Below are 21629 nucleotides of genomic sequence, written 5' to 3'. Positions count from 1 at the left end.
ATGGCTGAAATCAAGCATACTCTGCAGGAGGGGAGGGAGGGGAGGGGAATGGGAAGGGCTGCTTTTGCTTCTACATTGTCCCTGCCCTGCACATTTATTTATTTATTTATTTATTTATTAAAACATTTCTATGCTACCCCATTCACCGAAGCCTCGGGGCGGCTCACAACATTAAGTTAAAATACAAAAATAACATGCTGGGAGGATGCTGGGAGGATCATCAGTTCCAGCTGATTAGTGTCCTGATTAAACCAGTTTAATTTGATTTGGATCCATTTATTATTACTTTTGTATTCTACCTTTTCCCCATTTGCTACGAATTCAATGTGGCTCACCTATTCCTCTTCCTATTTTATCCTCACAACAGCCCTGCACATGTTCAATTTATTCCATATGTTTCACAAATTATATGATGGCAACCTTGAAACACCTCAAAAGGTGATGAGCAGTGACCGTCATGCACATTCTTTGCAGCTGCTTATATACATGTTACTGTTCAAACGGGCTAATGGATTTTTGCCATCAGGGCTGTTCCCCCACCATTAGGAAGAATGAAGCAATGAAAATGTTGGGATCTCTTTGGAGGGCAGCAAATTGTTAGTTATTGAATCATTATTTTACAGGGAAAAAAAGGATTTTTCTGCTTCAGGTCCCTAAATAACTGCACTGGCCTTCACTGCTGTACCTTTGACTTGTACCAGATGAGGCTGGGGCAGCAGAGCATTTGCTAAAACATAGCTTGCGTTGTTTGCACTCGGTGGCCACTGGATCCTTCCTCTCGATACAAGTCTACAGTAGATGTACTTATACAGAAGATCTGCCTAGTTAAAATGAGCTTTATGGCTTTCCTGAACCAACGGTAGGAAAACACATAAATCAAGGGATTGTAGGCAGAATTAAAGTAAGCAAACCAAATAAGAACATCAAACACAAGGGGTGGGGTAATGAAATCGAGCAGGCCGTCTACCATGGTGTCAATGGTAAAGAGCAACCAGCACAGCCAGTAGATTGCTATTGCTTTCCCCAGTGTTTTGGCTGCCTTCCTTTCTCTCTTAAGGGCTCCTAGGGGATGTGCAGACCCTGCAGCTCCCTTATTTAAGCTGCTGATCTGCTTGGCTTGCCTGGTGGCTACAGTGAACACCTTGACATACAGTCTATCATGAGCAGGCATGGGAAAAAGAAAAGAGGGAAGGTGATCCAGCCCCAGAGCTTATTGAACAGAAGCTGGCAGCGACCAACGCAGGGCAGATCCTGCAAGAACTGACCTAACGCTTCCTTCACCATTTTGCTGTAAATGTTAAGCGTAAAGGAAGACGGAGATTTAACCAGAGGCACCCCCCACCGCGATGTAGATGCAAGCGACCCGGGTGGTGAATTTAGTGGGGTAGAGCAACGGGCAGCAGATAGTGCAGTGGCGGTCGATGGAGATAAAACAAAGGTGGAAAATGAAGGTCAAGCAAAACAGCGTGTCCAGGAAAGTATGGAGTCAGCAAAAGGCATCACCAAAATACCAGCGGCTCTCCACCGAGCAGACTATGCTAAAGGGAAGCAATGTGAGGCCCCGGTGAAGATCTGCCAGTGCCAGGGAGAGGAGCAAGAAATTGGTGGGGGTGTGAAGTACTTTGAAGTGGAGGATGGAAATCGCCACCAGCAGGTTCCCCAGCACTGTCAATAGCATGCCCATGGCACAGACTAGGTCGATGGTGAACTGGACCCCTGTAGGATGCAGGGCTTTGTGGCAGGAGCCATTCAGCTGAAAGCAGAGCGGAACTGGCACAGGGGCTTCGGCAGCAGAGCTCATTCTCCTCGCCTGCCGCTTCAGCCCGCCTCAAATGTTTCCGTCTTCCTTCTTTAGCTGAAAATAACACGGCATCATTAGCTGAAAATAATGTGACATATTTCCTGAATGTAAATTACCTGGAAAAATTGCACAGCATTTTGCAAGACTTCCAAGAATCACAGGGAATGAATCATTAGAGGCTTTCTCCCAATCTGATGGAAGATTATTGTAGCCTAATGCACTGAGCTAAACATGTACAGCCTCTTGGTTGCTGGCAATTGCTTTGGTTACATACACATGCTTTTCCTCTGGATTGATTTTTCTGGAATTCTTTTCACTGTAGTTCTATATTTAATCACTAGAACATATCAAAATCTGCATTTCATCTTCAGGTATGTACTCAAACAGTGGATCAGATCCACCTTCTAACTCATTATGGTTGGAAGTACAGCAAATTGTTAAAGGGACCTAATTTAGGTTAGATATGATTTCTGTATCTATAAACCCATTCAGCTTTTTCTGGATAAATATAATACTCTTTTGGGATGATTATACAAATGTCCTTAGAAGGAGTTAAGGATTTGCTCTTCCAGTCATTTACTTTCACTTGAAACAAAGTGCTCTGGACTAATTTATTATGTCTGTGTTTGTGTCAAGGATATGTTCATATAAGCACATGGCATTGTGTGTGTGATTGTCTATTTGCTAAATGATGCTCAGTCCCAGTTTGGTCTTTTGATTTTTTAAAACTGTGTATTTTTGTTGTTGTTTTTCAAAATAAAAGTCAAGCATTGATTACATGAATGAACAAATAAAAGGGTTCTTTGTTAGAATGAGAATTTATAATGAATGTGTGGGAAGAAACTTTCCTTCTCACAGTTGCTAAGAATATATTTCTTATTCCAGATTCATTTTTCCTCAATTGTAATATCTTTTTAAATTTCCTGTTATTGCAAATATATAAAAAGAAAGAAATTATGGGAATGAGAATATCACATCCATGAGATTTTGTAAAAAAAAAAAAAAAAAAAAAGCCAAACATTTGCACAGTTATTGATTTACAAGCCTGGTATCTCTGTTTAAATTAATTTAAATACTAACCCTAATTTACAAAGTAAATATACTAACATAAAGAGCTGTGTAAAAATCTGAATTGCATTTATTTCAGTAGGAAAGTCCAAGATTGGTTTTTTGCTTTGTTTTGGTAAGGCTTCAACAATTACCTGGGTGATGGGGGAGCCACAAGTCCTAGATATTCATAGAGAATACCTGTTCTATGGATATAGAACTTCGGCGAATGGGGCGGCATAAAAATGTTTTAATAAATAAATAAATAAATAAATAAAAATAACAGAGAAATAAAACTGTAGAGCCAGCACAGGGACAGAATTAAAATATATGTTAAATTGACAGTGTGTCTAAAATGCCTGTGAAATTAATACAAGAAGTTTTGGATCACACAAATGTACTGGACTTGAAATACATACACAAAATATAATAAGGATTACTTACCAGTGTCCACGGTCTTGAGTGTCAGGGTCTGTCTTCATTCCCTATCTGGGAAGTGTGAAATCAACATCACTTATATAATCCAGCTGGAACAACAGTCCTCTCCAGTGAATAGAGTATTTGTAGGTGTGGTCAACAATGTACATGCATGTTCAGCAGCAATGGTCCTTGTCTTCCAGAGCTCTGTGCCACGATTCACAAGCACGCATGCGCATTACGGACTGATCTTTTTAGTGTTGACAGCTGCTAGAACAATCTCATGATTACCTGCTCTACAGTAGGTGGTGTTGCATCCAGCAAGATTTTGTCCCAAATAAATGTAATATTTGCAGCCTTCCTCAACCATGTGCTCCCTAGATAAGTTGGGATGCAACTCCCATCTTACCCAGCCAACGTGGGAAAGGATGGGTCATAGGCTTACACCCAAAGCCCCTTATTTCCTGTCCATAATGGTCTCGTTCTGGCTCTCTTCTGTCTTTTGTCACAGATTCAGTCTGTTCCCTCTCACCTTTATCCCCAAAAGGTCTCCTTGCCATTCTTATGTATTTATTTATGATGTCTCTATGCCACCCTGTAACCAAAGCTTTTCAGGATGGTCCCTCCAATACAACATGTTCCAAGCAATGTTCCTGCCTGTTCCAGGGCATCCTGCATATGCTTACAGCAGGCTTTCCCTTCAATTCCTCATTATTCACCTTCCCTTTCTCAACCAGGACAGGAAACACCTTCATCCTGGGGGTCAAACTGGCCTCACGGTAACTGGGACAGGCCCCTGCCCTGATGCGCCCCTCCTGTGATCACGTCCATTCCCCCCACCCCCCATGCTACCTTGAGCCAAGTAGAGACAGGCATGGAGCTCCACACTCTCTGCCTGGAGGTGAGACATCACTGGCCCCTGGAGGAGGCGCTCCATGCAGCTCTTGTGCTCCGAGAAGTTTATAAGCCATCTTGGTTAGTTTCAAAGGGTGATGTAGGAATACTACATATATATCATCTCTTCCTCTTGATGGACAAATTGGGCACTCTCTTTGTGCTCCAGTTACCATCTTGAATGAACAATGAGAGGTATGCAGTGGAGAATCCCTGAGGTTATTTTCCATCGGTGACTGGAGTGAATAGAAGGGGATGCATTCCCTAGTGACAGCACGCAGAAATGAGGAGGGCTTGGGGGAGAAACGGTTTCATTTGACCTGCAAGCTGCAGGTTCCCCATCCCTGTTCTAGGCAGCCCTTGATGTTCCTATTATTCTGAGCATCAGATACATGAGCTGCACAAGCAGTGATACCCTCCCTGGGACTGGGACTAAGCAGCTCCAGATTTAAACTTCTGCTCCATCACGAAGCCAACGAGACTGGCTCAAGGGGATAAGCATGATTCCTGCCCTTCTATTTATCCTCACAACAAACCTGTGTGGTAAGAGAGTCTTGTGAAGACCAAAAGGGAAGAATCCCGGATAAAGGAAAAGCAATAGGAGAATGAATCGTCAGTGGTGTGTATGTACCACTTGGATATTTTAGGCCCAATGTATTTTGCAGACTGTGGCAGAGGAAATGCTTTGACAGGGGAAATCTGATGGAATAAAAATGCTACAAAGATATTGCAAATTGAGATGATGCTTGAAGGATAGCCATTCGGTTAGTAAATTGACTGAGTATGTTTGCAACATTTGTACATTTATGTTTTGTCCTTTATCCTTAATTATCCTCTTCTCATTCTTACCCTCACAACAGCAACCCTGTGAGGTGGGTTCGGCTGAGAGTCTGGCTGGACCAAAGTCATCCAGTGAACTCCAGGGCTGAGTGGAGTCTAGAACCCAGGTTGTCTGAGTCCCAGTCCTGTCCTTGTAACCACTACATCACCCTGACTCTTCCCTTGATGTTTGCCCCTGATGAAAGTCTGCAAACTGTGTGGTGGCCTGTATCAAGAAATTATGCTTTTACGTCTTTGAGCATTTGTCCTCTTACTCATTTCACTGGAGCAAGGCCATCCAGTGAGCTTCATGGCCAATTCAGGCTACAGACTGAGGTTTTCTTGCTCTTACTCCAGTATTCTTACTACTCTGCCGCATGGGCTTGATGCCCTTGGCTGTGCCACTATTTTTTCAGCCTAACTGGTAGACGATGGGTAGGTAACATGGTGCTCCAAGAGACCTTCCTTGGTGCCCACCAAGACACTGTGCAGCTTCCATGAAAATATTGAAATATGGTTATATATTCTTCCTGGCAGCTGAATTTCCTTCAAAGCAAAGTGGGAACTCTAGTTGCTGCCACTTTGATTTCCCATAATGCCTCTGCACAGGTTGCTTGTCCTTAGTGACTAGCTATGTCCACTCATGGCAGAAATTTTGTAACTGTGCCCAAGACAGTTTCTCAAATTTTCAGGTGTTCCCACAGGTACAACAATGGACTCACCCCTGCTGTAGACAATACTGAGGTGGGCAAACCAATATGACTCCATATATGAAAGCTTCCGGTGTTCCCACTGGGAATATCATGTGTGATTTCCAGATATTCTTCCAGATGCACAACAGGAACCACACCAAGTATGCTACTTTCTGTTTAATGTTTGTAAGACAGGGTGTAGACCAAATGTCTTTGAATGTACACTGCCTTATCCTTATAAAACTGGAACAACTCAGTAATCAATCATATCAGTCTTTTCACCCAGCCAAAAATAGGCACTGAACTTCAGGCCCGAGGGGCACATTCAGCTCCCCTGTGGTCCCACTCTGGGGTTTTGCTAGTCCCTCCTCCTTTCCATCAGCCATCAGCTGATTTGTGGTTCCCAATCTTTACATGTTTTCCTGCAGGTAAAAGGTGGAAATGCCTCTTCTGGCAGGAAGAGCTCTAAGCTAACCCCCAACCTTCAGGGGTTCATCAGCAGTACCTGAGCATATGCCATCAAGGCCAGTGCCATAAGAGCCTCACTCTGAGGAGTGGCCTTTCCTCGGCGAGAGGCAATGTGGATGAGGGGGCTCCAGAAGCCACCAGAGAACAGGAAGGCAGCACTTCCACGAGACTCTGCTGTCCGCTCTCCCACAGTGCTATTTGCTGTTGAGGGAGAACAGGGCCTGTGAGATGGCTCTGGGCCTCCTTGGTAGCGGGAGCATGTGGTGGCTCCCTTCCCCCATCACCTCAGAGGCAGGGAATTCACCCCACCAAATGGGAAGGACAGTTCTACTTCTGCAAGGTGCAGGTAGTCCTTGCTCCCTTCTGCTTCCTGTAGAGCCAGGAGGAAGACTTAATCAAGATTTCCCACTCCCTTTGGCTTGGTAGATGTTTCAAATCAGCTCTCGTTGAATGATTAAACAACTAAACAGGCCAACCACAAACCCTGGCATGTTTCATTGGCTTAATTAACAAACCAGAGTTTGTTTCAACCCATGATTCCTGGGTCAAACATAATGACAAGCCAGGAATCAGGGAAAGCAAGCCCTGATTAAGTTTCCCTCAGGCTATGTAGAAGGGGGAGAGCGGAGAGGGAGCCTAGTGGGCAAGGGATGGATTGGGAAGCTTATCTACATACTGCAGCCTTCCAAATCTCTTACCTCCCAGGTGTTTTCCCAGGATTCTTGACCATGCTGGCTGCAGCTGGTGAGAAGCTGAAATTCAAAGCCATCTGGGGGGCAGCAGGTTGAGCAATGCTGACACTGGAGTGATTCCCGCTTAGAGCCGTGTGAACTCGACCACTGAGGGTTAAAGTGGGAGGACAGTTCAGTGGGAGCTCACTCTGCTGTTTGGGCTTCCACAGTTAAACAGAGACTTAATGGATAAATGAGGAAGTTCCAGTAAATGAACAATGATGATCATTAAGTGCAAAGTAAGTTATCAGAAAAGTACATAAACTGGACAGACCAATGTTAGGAAGCATATCTGAGGTTTCCATAAAAGTCTGTTCCAAAGAATATGCACAGGAGGTATAAAAACTGCATGCCAAGGGATTCACTTTTGCACTTCCCCTGGAGGCCACCTTTGATTCGTTTTGGTCTCTTCTGCACTTTTCACTTCTGATGAAAATCGGGTCTGCCTGGGAAGTGTCAAACCTGAATAATTATTCTAGCTGGTACTTTCCAGTCCACTTGATAAGCTTGATTGCATATGTTTAAATAAGACCCAAGAATTTATCCTAAACTGTTTCTTAAAGCAGTAAAGAAATGTGCTCCTTAATACTAAAGAAAACAAACAGAAGGTCCTGGCTCTATTCAAGCCCTAACAAAAATCTTTATTGACTTCAGGGACAGGCATCAATTGCAAATATAAAATGTATCTTCTAAAACACAGAGACTACAAGGCAATCAGCCAGATTACTTAAACTGCTCAGAAGATGTTTAAAAGGTTCCTTAAAAGACCATGTGTGAGGACTGTTTTTTATTTAAAGTAATAGTGACAGATAAAGTACACAGGTTTCCTCCTCCTTCTGAGCATGGGAAAGAGAACAGTCAGAATGATTGCTAGATATTCTGCTTCTTTTTAAAAACATATCCCCACCGTTCCAAAATCCAAAATGGTTAGATTCAGGTCCTGGTTACTCTTAGCTAAGGGTACCAGAATGAAACCTAAGCACAGAGTAAGCCATGCCTCTCCAGGTGTCTTTTTAACTCGCCCAGACAGCCATCTGCACTGGGTTCCAATGTTCCAGTGACTTGCACCCAGCAAGAGTACTTAGGGAAAGAAGGAAGTGAGTGACTGATGCACATGATGGGAGTGGGGGCTGTTAACAGAGCTTATTAATCACCCTTGTGTTGTATGGAGCAGCTGTAAGTTTAGGGAAATGCAATCTTCAGTAGAGGTTGTGATAAACCATGGCTTTTATAGTATACGCCCAAGTGAAAGACAAAGGAGAAGGACTGGAACACGAGGAGGGAAGCTTGTACTAGAGAGTCTGTTAGGACTGTTCTCTAGTTAGAAGACAATAACGTAGCTAATCTTAATATTCTGCAATAACGCAGCTAATCTGAATATGCTTCAGTCTACATACATGCATATCATACGATGAATGTACATAGACTGGAGACAGAGTCCACCGTCTTTATTCTGTGCACACCAGCTCACTCATCGCATGTATACTGATAACATCTGGAAAGGGCTTCAAATAAGGTTGTGAGGCCAGCTATGTCTCTGGCCCTGAGACTTTGTGGTCAAAACCTGAGGTCAGGTGTGGTCATTCACGATGTGGCAGGCAAAAGCTTTGTGATGTCACAGACCTTTGCATCAGTTGTACAATTGTGTGTGTGCATGTGCGAGAGTGAGAGAAACAGAGGGTTTTGTGTATTCAGTTAAATACACAAGAAAATTATGCTGAAGTATTTTTATACTAATGGACAAACAGAATTTGTAATCACAGAAATATGCACACACACAATACTTGGACTTTGAAATGCATGCCCTGTTGCTGCTGCTTTAGGACACAGTTCAATTCATAATCAAGTCATAACTGGATTTAACACAAAGCTCTGCTTTAGTTAGGAGAGCTAACATGTGTTTCTTTTATCTGTCCATATGTTTTCCATTTGAGAAAATACTCTTTCCATATATGCTTTACTTATCTACATACTGTGTCACAGCACTAATAACCTGGGCAAGACTTCGTCTTTCTGGTCTAGAAGGTGATCAATTTTTCTCAGCTTTGGCAGGAACTTTTTGAATTAGTTTGAACTCATCAACATGATCTTTGGATAAAAAGATAGTGTCCAGAATCTCAGCAAATTTAGAGGCATATAAAGCCTAGCTTTTCACACTCTATGTCAAGGTTAAAGGCTGTGAAGTCCTGTAAGTGTGCATTCTCAAACATTTCTTAAGATACATAATTGCCAATTGTACATTTTTATCCCATCAGTTTTGAAAGGTCCACATAGGGAATTAGGTAGCTTTTCTAAGAACAATTTTGCTCAAAAAATTGGTAGCCCCTATGACTAATTAGTTTCTCGCTCAAGTTGCTTACCAAAGTGTGCAATTGTGGATGCATTATTTCCCCCCAACCCAAATAACAGAATAATGGAAGCTTTTCCATGAAATGGCGAACAAAATAGAGACTGGGAAGTTAAAGTGGCCATTAGTTGTCATCTCACCCTCTTGATCACTAAAAATTTTCCTATGGCGTTGGTGGCCTTCCCTGGGAAAGAAGGTAAAGGCAGGTATGGGGGATGTAGCCCTTTGACAGCAGGGAAGAGAGACCTCCTTTTACTTCCATGGCCAAAAGGCTACAGAAGTTCATGCCATCTCCTCCTTCAGCTTCTCAGTTTGAAGCGTCCATCAGGAGAGCGCAGCATAGCTTTACATACATGAGTCTCCCCATTGTAGCAGATCTGTAAATAGACATTCATGGTGGAATTGTGGTACACATGGCAATAACAGGTGGCCTTCACAGGAAAATTCTTGTTTGCATCCAGTACCTGGAATGCTGTCTTTTCACTCCATCAATTACAGCAGCACATCTGCTCGAAAAACAACTGCTTTTTCAATGGATAACACAACGTTGTTTGACCTCATGAGAAGGCTAGCTGTCACCAGCAGCTCTCTCCTAAAAGTTGAGCTGTTTTTTCTGGATGCTAAGGTCAGCATCAAAATTCTGCACAAGCACAGGAAATATTTTGTGCTTGCCCTGATTGTGGCTGACCCGCCTTTTGGTTGTAAAGGCCATATAGTGCCTGCACAACATTTTTAGCTGATTTGGGTTCAAGCATATTTCCAGTTATATTGAACTTCCTGCCTTAGTTCTTCCACAGTGCATTTTCTTGGCAACAGCAAGGACCTGAAATATTGTTAATGTGAGGTTCCCCCACTGCCTGTAATTAGGTTAACGCTGCCGGTGTGACAATATGGAACTTACTGCCAACTTCTGCAGCAGCAACACTGGGAGTCTCTAAATTCTGACTCTTAAAAAAAGGCAGATAGGACAGCATCGCCGTCCTTGAGGTTTTTATTTTGCATTCTACTTCTCAGATGCATCCATCCCTTCCTGAAGCCATCATATTATCTGAAAAATTAATAGTAGAGCATCTGAATTTTGAACTTGTAGTGCCATCTTTCACTATCCATTCTTTAAATTCTTTGCTTGTTCTCCTCAGTCTTCTTGGAATAATCCAAGTATCTTTATTTTCTTGGCTGCAGCTTTCTGTTCCCCTGCCTCTTCACATGTTGCATTTACAAGATAGGGTTTGTAGCAGCCGGCAGACCAGCAAACTGAGCTGAGGGAAATGAGATGGAAAGCAGGGTCATTCCTGCTCAGAGAGAGGGGGTTAGGGCCTTTTCACCAGCCCCGATAAAGACCTCCTGCCTCAACTTTCACCATCAGCACCTGTTCCAGCAGGCTACACACAGGGGAATCTAGGTTCAAGTTTGCTTTCCCCGATTCCATCAAATCCAATGTAACTTACATCCAGATAGACAGGGATAGGCTGGCATTGTCATTGGCTGATTTGGATAACAACACTGTTTATCATCATCATCTTCATCATCATCATTATAATGATCAAAACTGTGCATATGGAATGAGGAGAGACTGTAGTAATATGTCATGAAATGCTCTGACTCCTTACTTACCAGCTGCTGTTTATATTTTCATTTCACTTGATGGTTTATTTATGCAGTTTGCATACAGCCTGTTGGATGCTGCATTAGAAAATATAGTGTGTGTGTTGAAACATTTTTCATTATGTGCATCGGATGTTTCATCCCAGATATAGTGGTCAGTGACATCTTCAGGACTGAAGGCCTCTCAGGCAGTGACTTCTTTAAGCTCTTTACACATCACCACAAACTGAACACAGACCTGCTTAACATAACATTTTAATTAGGGTTCCAATGATCCAACTCTCTTCTGCTCACCAGACTTCTTCTCATGCTTAGCCCTGGCTTAGGAAGCAAGCTGAGCCAAGAGGGAGTCCATGAATGCTTGCAGAACGCCAGCTGCACAGCCAGCAACCTGCTTCCACAGTACATGCAGCACAAAGGCTGCCAGTCCCATGCATGGGCAAGGAACACTGCCTGCAGAGCATCCACACGGGGCTCGATTCTAGGCAGGTGCCCGCACAAACACTCAGTGTGCTTGGCACCAAGTGGGACTCATGGGCAAGAGAAAGTGGGTTGGAGCCGGAGGAATGGAGCCAAGGGAATCTGATGGATTCCCACTCCCAGAGAGGATTCCACACACACACCTAGTGTTAATGCAGAGCATGAATGCTGAAGCTATTTCATTCTGAGGGCTAAGTTGGAGAAACCCTTGCAGGCTGTATCCATGTGGTGGCTAAGCCAAAGACAAAAGGCATGAGTCCTAAAAAAGATTAATCCTCTACCCACTAGTAAGCAACTCTTAGGAGAAGGATTTCAGTCTTTTAGAATCAGGAGAATGCTTAACAGCACTAATCAGTGGTTGAGGAAAAGAGGGTATGGATAGGACTTTGTAGACTCCAAAAGGGCCAGGTTGGAACCTACCCAAGGGGCAGATTTGGGGTTATGCACCCCTGTTTGTTAGGTATTCATTCAAATGTAGAAATGATTACAGCAATTTAAATGGAAATACAATATCTTGCACCATAGTGAGAGAACCAAATGACCTGCGTGTACTCCAGGCATGGATGAGAAATGTGGTCATTCTCATGTTTATACAAAGAGATCTCATCCACAGCTCCCAGACAAAGGCACAACTCGGAACACAATTATCCTTCTATTTTTCCCACTCTCCAAATATTACCATGCAATTTTCCAATTATGAAACATATACCAAAATGCATTCAAGAAGGCGAAGATGTATATGTTAATTTCAAATGGCATACCGAAAAGCATATATTAGGGGAAACTGCTTGCACATTGTTTTGCTATATTAATAGAAAATGTGCATGCATATAAAAGTGCAAGTGATTTTTAATGTTTCAAACTGATGCAGTCATGGGAATGAAATGGTGCTCAAAAAGTGTGAAGAAGAGGCATCCCTGGGGCTTGTCCAGTCTGCTGTCCTGGTGCTGAACTCCTCAGGGAGAGAGGAGGCAGCAGCCCTTCCTGTGGGCTTTGATCCACTCCATCACTTTCTGGACTTCCTCACTAAAACTCTAGCATCTGAGAATGCTTATTTCCTCTTCCCTTCATGAGCAGGGATCGTATTATTTCTGATGTGTGAAAGTCAGGGAGCCGTTTGGGCTAAAGTGCAGGGTTTTAAAAATGCTTTAAATAAATAATTACCCAAAAAGCATATTGTAGAAACATGTTGATAGTAAATTAGTTATTTATTAGAGTCAGCAGTTAATGAAGCACTTTAACCAGTGTTGGTGGAAGTGAATCTGCAATCACAGCAGTTATTTAGCTAAAGAACTTTTTGACCGTGCAAAAGTGAATCATTCAAACAAACAAGCAAACAATGGCAGTGTGGCTTCCAGGATTGGTGCTGCACTTGAACACCTGCACAGGTTGGGTGTTCTGAAGTAGCAAAAATGGTGCTTTTGCAGAAGGTTCAGAAGAAAACCAAGAAGAAGACAGAACAGGTGGTGGTCAAAATGGATTTGTGCCTCAGCTTTATGTTGAAGCCTAAAGCACAGAAAAAATGCCACTCATGCCAGAAAAACTATGGAACGCCTTGGGTTGATAAATGATTTAGTTTATTGATTTTCTCGGAACAGATTAGAAATGTGGGTAGAATATCTTTCCTAAGAGGATACATCTAAGTGCTTTTTGAAATCATGGGTAAAAAAAGCCATATATTAATGGGTTACAGCTGGAGTTGAGGTAGCCAAACCAAGTTAAAGCATCAAATAACACAGCAGGAATTGAAAAACCAATAAAAGGGTCAATTAAAAATGTGACAAAACATGGAAACCAACAGAAAAGAAAACCCCCCATCACAATACTCAAGGTCTTTGCAGCCTTCCTGTCTTTCCTCCTGGAAAGCTGGTGAGGATTTTCATCACCTGTATTTCTGGACAAGTTGGATCTCAGATGCTTTCTGGACACATCAAAGATTTGTACATAAACTCCAATCATCAAAGCACCAGGAATGAAGAAGCCAAATAAAGACAGAATAATTCCCCACAATTTATTAAACATGACTGGATAAGAAATTTATTAAACATGACTGGAACACACCACTAAAACCTCATAACCTTCAATGCCAGAAGCATAAGCTACAGAGAAAATCACCCCAAAAGCAAAAGAAGCTGGCACTGACCAGCACATGACGATCAACTGCCAAATTACAGAGAAAGTAATTTTGCATGAATAGTGATAACAGATGGCACAGATAACAGATGGCACAGAAACGATCAACAGCAATGCAGCAAAGGTGGAAAATAGAAACTAAGCAGAGCATCAGGTCAAAGCTGTAGTGGATTTTGCAGAAAGTCTTCCCAAAACACCAACAGTTTTCTACCGATCTGACCATACTAAAGGGCATAATGAAGAAGCCAAGCAAGAAGTCAGTGACTGCCATGGAGAGGATGAGAAAGTTAGTTGGGGAGTGCAGTTGCTTGAAACAGGAAACTGAAATTATGCTTGCTAAATTCCCCAGAACTGTGATGATGATGACTCCACTCATGGATACATACATGGCTCCTCGGACACTCAGTGACCTAAGATTTTCAGAATAAGATCCATTTCCAAACTCTGAGCAATCAATGGCATCCTTGGAAGTGTTAAGAAAGACCATCTGGAAATCTAAAAATAAGAATATTTAGTATTAGATTCAGAAACTAGTGTGTGCTGAAACTGGTGTGTTAGAAGCCTACATGGGTATTTCTCAGGAAATATCCTACAAGCTTAGCAAGAAATTCTGTTATCTGAAAAACACTAGTAACTTCTAGCTATTAATATGCCAGGAATCATTTTCCTTTGGCAGACGAAAAAATACCAACCCAATCCATAGATGGTGATCCACTGGTAATTTAAGGAACAATTCTATGGCCCCTGGCAATATCTCGAATTTTCAGATCCAAAGTCCGAGCAGAGTTCTGACTATGGAAATGGAAATTCAGAGGTTGCCCCCTTCCAGCCCCTCGTTGCCGCTGCTGATGAAAGACTGCAATCCCAAAGAGAGATAAAAGGGAGTTTGGGGCAAAGGGGCAGAAGAGGCTGAAAAGGGTAGACTTTTCCTTCCTCCTTGCCCCTCTCTCAAAAATGTTCCAGCTAAATGGGCAGAAAAGCAGAGCAAGTGGTGTGGAAGCCTCTGAGTTTTGCTATAGGATTGTTCATGGGAGCGGGAAAAACTCCTCTGTTTAATTAGTTTGTATATTTATTTTATCTGTAAATTGCACTCTCAGCCTCCTGGGGGATGTGCAGTAAAAATATCATTACATCTTATATTAAGAAAACACAGAAGCAAAACCATGCAATAAAATTTGAAATGTAAACATTAAAGTGCATAGAAGACATTCTTAGTATACTTGATACTGTTCTTTCTACAAATACATTAGTCATTTAATTTATTCTGTTTTCACACCACCTAACTGCCAAAGCTGTTTGGGTGATCTACAAGGCTTAGAAACCTTAAAAACACAATATTGTGGAGAATATAAAAACAGGTTAGCTACAAAGATAGAAGCAGAACAGATACACATATATACATATTTCCATACAATGTTCCATGAGCTGTTTCAAGACCTCTAGTATGCTGCCAACATGGACTAAAACCAGGAACATTATTCGGGAAGAATGCACCCCCTGCCATAAAAAAAAAATCCTGCAGCAAAAAGAAATAAAAATCCTAGATGAATAACAAAAGAAACATCCACAATTGCTAAGGACAGGCAAGATGCAAAAGGTGACTGAAATAGTTTCAGAATCCGGAATGTTCAGTTGCTGTGACTTACAGACAAAAACAGAAGCACAAAACCTGTTACAGTGGCCAATGAAAAGAAATAGAAGAGAACAACGAAAGAGGAAAAACAAGAGGAGCTCTCTTATGGAAGAAGCCTTGCTAGGCAGTTCTTTCCATGGTTGAGGAGCCACCACTGAGAAGACCTTCTGCTTTGTTGCCGTTCTCCAAGTCATCCTCACGCAGGGGTAGCTTCATGTCAGGAGGGCCGCACCTCCCCTTTTGTCAGAAGGACAGGGCCCGGCGTGCTGTTCGTTCTGCCAGTAACGCTTGTTTCCCTGTCCCAAACAAGTGTGAGGTACAATTGTGTGTGTCGCTCTTCTGTGATGGCCTTCCCCAACCTGGCTTCCTTCAACTGTTTTGGGCCCCTGAGCCTGTTTGAATCACAGTTCCAGAACCAGAGATAAAGTGGCCATTTTACCCAACCTTGAGTTCTCTACAAAAGGAAATAATTCCTGGCCTAGACAGCAGCAACTAATGGGATAGAGTCTTAAATCCTATTAAATATAATTGGTTGAATCCTCTTCAGTAAACCACTTTAACTGATTTGTGGATCATTCTGTAAATCCAGCTGCCAAATATCTATACATTCCTGATCAAAGAGCTGTTAGAAGAGCTATGCTAATGTAGGATGACAACTTTGAATGAATAGGGTCTGCACTAGAGCTAATAATGAAAAGGTGTAAATTTTCTGTTCTGTTTGTAGTGGTTTACAGTTAAACTTAATAAATTGAGCTAATTCACAGCACAGTATCGGTGAGAAAGAACCAGAGTCTGCAGTATAGTTGCTTCTGCTCAGTTAATCAACCAACATGAACAGAGAAAGACATTTTGGGTTGTGTGTGTGTGTGTGTTGTCCTAATTATCGCGTATCTTAGTCTTGCATTTGTAACGGGTCTTATCCAGCTGTGGCCTTGCCTAAGTGACAAGCACTTCTGCCCATGCAGGTCAGGACACCCCATTTTTCCCATTGCCTGCTGCCGCCTTCCTTCCAGATTCGATTCTGTTTGGAAGGTCCCCAATACACAGGAGTAGTTTTTGGGGTGAGATAAGGGGCATAGCTGGATAAGAGAGATGTGAAAATAGTGCTTTCCACTAAGGCACAGCCATGATCGGATAAAACCTAATATTGATCATTTGGAAAGAAAATGAATTTTCCTGCATAGGATTCATTTGACTTCATTGCAATGACTGTATATATTATATGCATTAAATATATGGAGAGTTAGCGTGGAATAGTGGTTAAGAGTGTTGGACTGGAAGATCCAGGTTCTAGTCCCCATTTAGCCATGGTACTCCCTGGGTGTCTTTGGGTGAGCTGCAGACTCTCAGCCTAACCTACTCCCTGGGGCTGTTGTTGTGAGGATAAAATGGACAGGAGGAAAACCTTGTAAGCCGCTTTGAGTTATAAATGCAACATAATGTAAAGACCTTTTTATTTAAACATCATTTCAATTGTTAAAACATATGATCTGGCCAGGGCAACTTCTTCTTCCTTCTCTTTCTCCTCCTATATTTTTATTTTATACTGATAATTTTAATTTTATATTTGTAAGTCAATGTATTCTTTGTATTTTTGTATTTAATGGTAATTTATTATGTACTATTGTATTTCAATGTATTTTATCATGTTGTAAGCCGCCCCGAGGTTTCGGCAAGGGGCGGCATAGAAATGTTATAATAATAATAATAAAAAAATAATAATAATGATGGTGATGGTTTTATTTCTATACCACCTAATAGCCAGAGCTCTCTGGGCAATGTACAGTTAATAAAATACAATAAAATGCAATGTAAAATATTGTAGCTGATACAGTTAATAAAATACAGTGTGAAATATAAATAACAGTGAAAGCATAATAAAAATTCACTAGAGATTTTAAGCCAAATTTTAACTAGATAAGTGGCTAAGACAAGTCCATCCTGCTAGGCTTGCTAAAGACAACTGACAATACCCATTTCTGCTGTGATGTTTGGAGTTGGAAATGCCTTGGCACAGAGAGCAGGCTCAATCTTGTGGCAAAAACATACTAAAGTTGGTGCCAAGTGGGCTTTGGTGGGGGGATTGTTCCATAAACTGGGGGCTACAACAGAGAAGCCCCTCCTTCTTGTTGCTTCCAGTCAAGCCTCCTTTGGTGGTGACATTTGGGGAATGGCCCCTGAGGATGAGCAGAGAGTCTAGGAAGACTATGGTTGGACGAAGCAGTCCATCAATATTGTGGTTGGGCATCAAGTACTGATCTGAAGAAGGTGCATTAGCAGGATAAATATCTCAGTTATGAACATTTAGTATGAACTAAGATATCATTCAATTTCGATGGAAATTTGATGAAATACCCACATTTATTTGTGCACCCGTTCATCCCATCCCATTGCATGGCCATCTCAGTCCATGGTAGGTCGCTGCAGGAGCGATCCATCCCATACGAACCTTGAACTTCTTCAGCTCTTGCCAAACTGGTCGGATGCGTATGCTGCCACAAATGGAATTTACCCACAATTCTCCTTTGGTGTGGTTATCAGCAACATTTGAGGTACTTTGCAGTACAGGAAAAAACAAATCTAGGCTGAATTCAGCCTGTTGTGGTACATGCATATACTTGTCTTGGTCTAGGCTGATGCACCTGGAAGTTAGTGAAGATTAGTTCCATCACCATCATCTCATCAGAAACTCAACACTTGTTTGAACTGAACAAGGGAGAAAAAGAAGACAATTTTCATATCCCAACCAAATTCTACTTCCACAATTTTGCAGGTACAGAATTCACTGTCAAATAAAATCAATACTGAAGGTGTCATTCTCAACACAGGGTGTTATTGTCAATTTTTCCTGTCTAAACCTCTTTTTAACAAATTGAAGACTGAGCAGAAATCAAGGGCCTCTCATTCAGCAAAAGCTTCACTGAAATCCATTGCAGATTTTTTTCCTCCAAAGCTAAAATAACATTTTATGCATTGCCATTACACATGGCTTTCTTCTCCTACCTGATGGCTATTTACATAAAGCCAGTGATACACCAATGCTCTTAAGATCCAATCTTTCCAACCCCCTCTTCTAAAAGAAACTGGGTAACACTGCTGCTGTGTTTTTATGAGAGAGCAGTCAGACCCCGCTGGGGAATTATAAGAAATGAAACAGCTTAGAATTTTTTTTTAATGGGTACAAGTGAGTATGAGGCCATATTTTCAGGAATGGTTGCACCTTCCCAAGTTTACACATGCTTTCTGTAAACATTACGGCACCTATTAGGCCTAATAAAAGCTGGCACCTTTAGATCACCATATGAATTTTTTAAAACTGGAAATAATTCAGTGGATGGTCATGCAAACTACATCATGGGAAGCTTGAATACTCTGAAGGCCAAACTAGATCATGTGATTTTAAATTAATTGTGAATAGGCAATTCAAATGCATGTTTAAAAAATGCAAATATCCACCTGAAGTTTAGGGAACAAGGAAGAAGGGAGTGGAAATTCCTCCACTATTGATAACCATCCCCCAAAGGTCCATTACCCTCTGTGTCAGTAGGATATTTACTATATCTACTTCTGGATGTGAAATATATTTATGCAATTGCAGCTTCAGCTGCAAAGAAGGATAAATGACAAGGAGGAAAAGGTTCAGCAGCAGCTGTTGTCTAACTTCTTCTGCTCAGACACAGAGCAGGGCCCCCCTCTCCTTTGTTTTAAAAGAAACAAAAGAATGAAACGTGGAACTCTGCCTAACTACTTTTTGTCTGGGTTTGTAGATTACCCTAACCCATGCTTAGTTTAAAAAAAAAGGAAACGGTGTCTCAGTTTGTCTTCATGGAAGCACTGGAGGAGGAGAGGGGAGATCATGTGAGCTTGAAGCTTAATTGTGCTCTTTCCCATTATTTTTCATTGGGAGAAAATAGTGCCTCTGTCTTTGTGGAAACCGGAGGAGCACAAGAGAAGAAATAGAGAGGTGAATTGGGTCAGAAGTGGGGAACGGGAAAGCAAAACCAATGGGATCTTTTCTTTTAGAGTTAATACATGTGGTGATGGGTGGTGATTCCTCAGTTATGGCCACAGCAGGGGAGGAAAAGGTTCAACTCTTTGTTTCCATGTGAAGTCTTTTCAAAATTCTACTCTCTGTTATTATTTTCATCTCATATGGCTGTAAATCACATGTTCAATGTTGTGTCTAGTTTGACTGTGAGAGATGAAACAGAGAAACAGTGAAAGTTAGAAAAGGCCAAGGAAGAAAAGCAGAATAACAACAGCAGGAAGATCAGATGAAAGAGTTAGGACTAGAAGAGGAATTATACTCAGGGATTTGAGGGATGGTTGTGAAGAGCCACAATTGCATCTTAAACAACCTAGTTCACCACTAGCAATTAATTAAGCAAATGCTTTCATACCATCCATATGTACAAGTTTTCAGGAAAGTTAACCATATGGTGTTATCCATGGGAGAACTACTTAAAAACAGAAGGAGAACCAAGAAGTCTTCTGGGGATTCCATGATGAGGGTAGCAATTAAATGTGTTGATAGCCAATGTCATAAGACCTAAGAGGGGAAATGATACTTTGAAGGTGTATTAATTTGCATTCCCATAGGATAACCTTAACTCATAATGAGATCAAAGAAAAGCACAAAACATTTCCCTCTTTTGCTGTATGATTGGGTTTAAATAGAAACCAGGAGACCTCATTAAAACATCTCTGTTGTATTCTTTGCCATAAATATCAACAACTCCACAGCAGAGCTGCTTAGGTGCTAATGAAGGCAAATACTTCGGGAACTTTGCAAAATGTAACTCTCCCTTATGGGGCAAGAAATGATGAAAACAAAAGGAAATAAGGCTCCATGAGAAACTGCAAATGTGGTCTAATCAGACACAAGAGAATGCATTTTATTCTGGGTTTGGCCACACACTTAAATGGTGTTTTAGTGTGGTATTGGGAGGGAAAAATACCTTTAATACAGCTCTTAAAGAGGGTCTTGAATTGTAGTAAAACTAGCAATAGATGGTTCACAGTATTAAAAGGACAATGGGGCAAATATTGATTTAAAGGGAAAATGCTGCTGCTCCGCAAATATGAATTGTTAGCACTTGGGTGGAGAGTGCAGAAGAGGCTGGGGAGCCACATGCTGGCCGTGGCCATACGTTGCCCATGCCTGCTCTAAAGGGATAGGAGGCCCCTAGGAAGCATGCCAGTGCCAACTGGATAACATCATTTCCAAAACACCCGAAGAGCCCTGCAGTTTGCCTACAGGTGCTTCTGGTTGATACTGAGAACAGGATAGCTCACTGGATAAAGCTGCTTTTCTCCTAGTAAAATTAAAATTAAAAAGTCAGCCCAAACTACTTCTGGCAAACCCCCTTCCAGGACTGTTCTAGCCTTGCACACCCACCAAGACTGGGACTAAAATCTGTTTAGGTTTTGAAAGAATGAGCAAAACTATGCACAATGTGGGAATGTCAGCATATGGAAAGGACTGAAAATGCTCTCCTCACTCCATTTCCATAAGTTGTGGTGATCCATACCGTGACATCATCATGTTTTGCCAATGGTATCATGGCAGCCAATGATACGGAGCAGGGGAAGAGGAAATGTACACGGTGATTCAATCAAGACATGGATCAGTGTTGCTACACTTTACAAGGCCAAATGCGATACAGAGGTGCATGTTTAACTGTATCGTATACACGCTTATCAAAATGTTATTGCACACTATATCCTATGACATGTTCATCTTGTGCACACTAGCAAGGAGGAGCAACGATGGGGATTCTAGGGTCTGATATTTTCTCAGAGTCAAACTAGACAGCCAAATCTGGCTGTTCCAAGAACCCACCCCATCCTCCTGGCTGACCGTCTTTCCCCCAACCACCAGACGTTGGTGGTTTCCTGCCTTTTGTGCTGGTTTTTCCTGCTCTGAAGGGCTGAAATGCCTCTATGCCTACTGGCAGTAAGAGCTTTAAGCTAACTTACACGCTGCTTTTTTGGTTTCTGTGCCCCAGTCCTTTTACTCTTGGCCTTGTCTGCCACTGGAATGTGAAATGTAATTCAGCCCTGAAGCTGAAAGAGGAACTGTAGTTCCAGGAATGCTGATAGCCTGTGGTGGTGGTGGTTCTCCTCCTCCTCCTCCTCCTCCTCCTCCTCCTCTTCCTCATGCCTGCACAATCTATGCAATTGACAGTGAACAAGTTATTATCAAGACAGATACCTCTTCAGCTGTTTTCCCAAAGGAAACTGGTGCTGTAAAGCATGACTTGCGTTCCTCAGGGAAGGGAGATTTTGTGATAGGTTTGATCTGGTAACACGTTTTCATTTCAGCATACTCAAGTACATTTTAAAAAGCAGGAACATTACTTTGATCAACAAATGCAGTTTATTCTCATCTGTTTAATTATGCACACTAGCCAGTTATGGTGACTCCACAGGTTAGTTGTACAGAGCAAGACAATTTTCATCTATTGAATGACAGCATATAAACCTGACAGAAGGAATGTCTAAAATCCAGCTGACAGCTCCTTCTCTGTTGATTTTCCTTTTTCAGTAAGTCACTTCCTTT

The 21629-nt window shown here is 41.9% G+C and overlaps 2 protein-coding genes across 2 annotated transcripts; both read right to left on the bottom strand.

Annotated features, from left to right (window-relative positions):
- Window positions 1-727: 727 nt before the first annotated feature.
- On the bottom strand, window positions 728-1801 carry TAAR5 (trace amine associated receptor 5). Its single transcript, XM_044419251.1, is given in 3 exon segments — window positions 728-1155; window positions 1158-1342; window positions 1344-1801. Coding segments are annotated over 3 exon segments (1071 nt in total).
- Window positions 1802-12878: 11077 nt separating this feature from the next.
- Window positions 12879-13921, bottom strand: TAAR2 (trace amine associated receptor 2). The gene is given in 3 exon segments (XM_044419141.1): window positions 12879-12903; window positions 12905-13515; window positions 13517-13921. Coding segments are annotated over 3 exon segments (1041 nt in total).
- Window positions 13922-21629: the final 7708 nt, after the last annotated feature.

This window comes from Varanus komodoensis, unplaced genomic scaffold (assembly GCF_004798865.1).
Source record: "Varanus komodoensis strain SLA01 unplaced genomic scaffold, ASM479886v1 scaffold1, whole genome shotgun sequence".
Taxonomy (NCBI): Eukaryota; Metazoa; Chordata; class Lepidosauria; order Squamata; family Varanidae; genus Varanus; species Varanus komodoensis.
The sequence above is the reverse complement of the archived record's forward strand: the minus strand, read 5'-3'. Positions and strand labels throughout refer to the sequence as shown.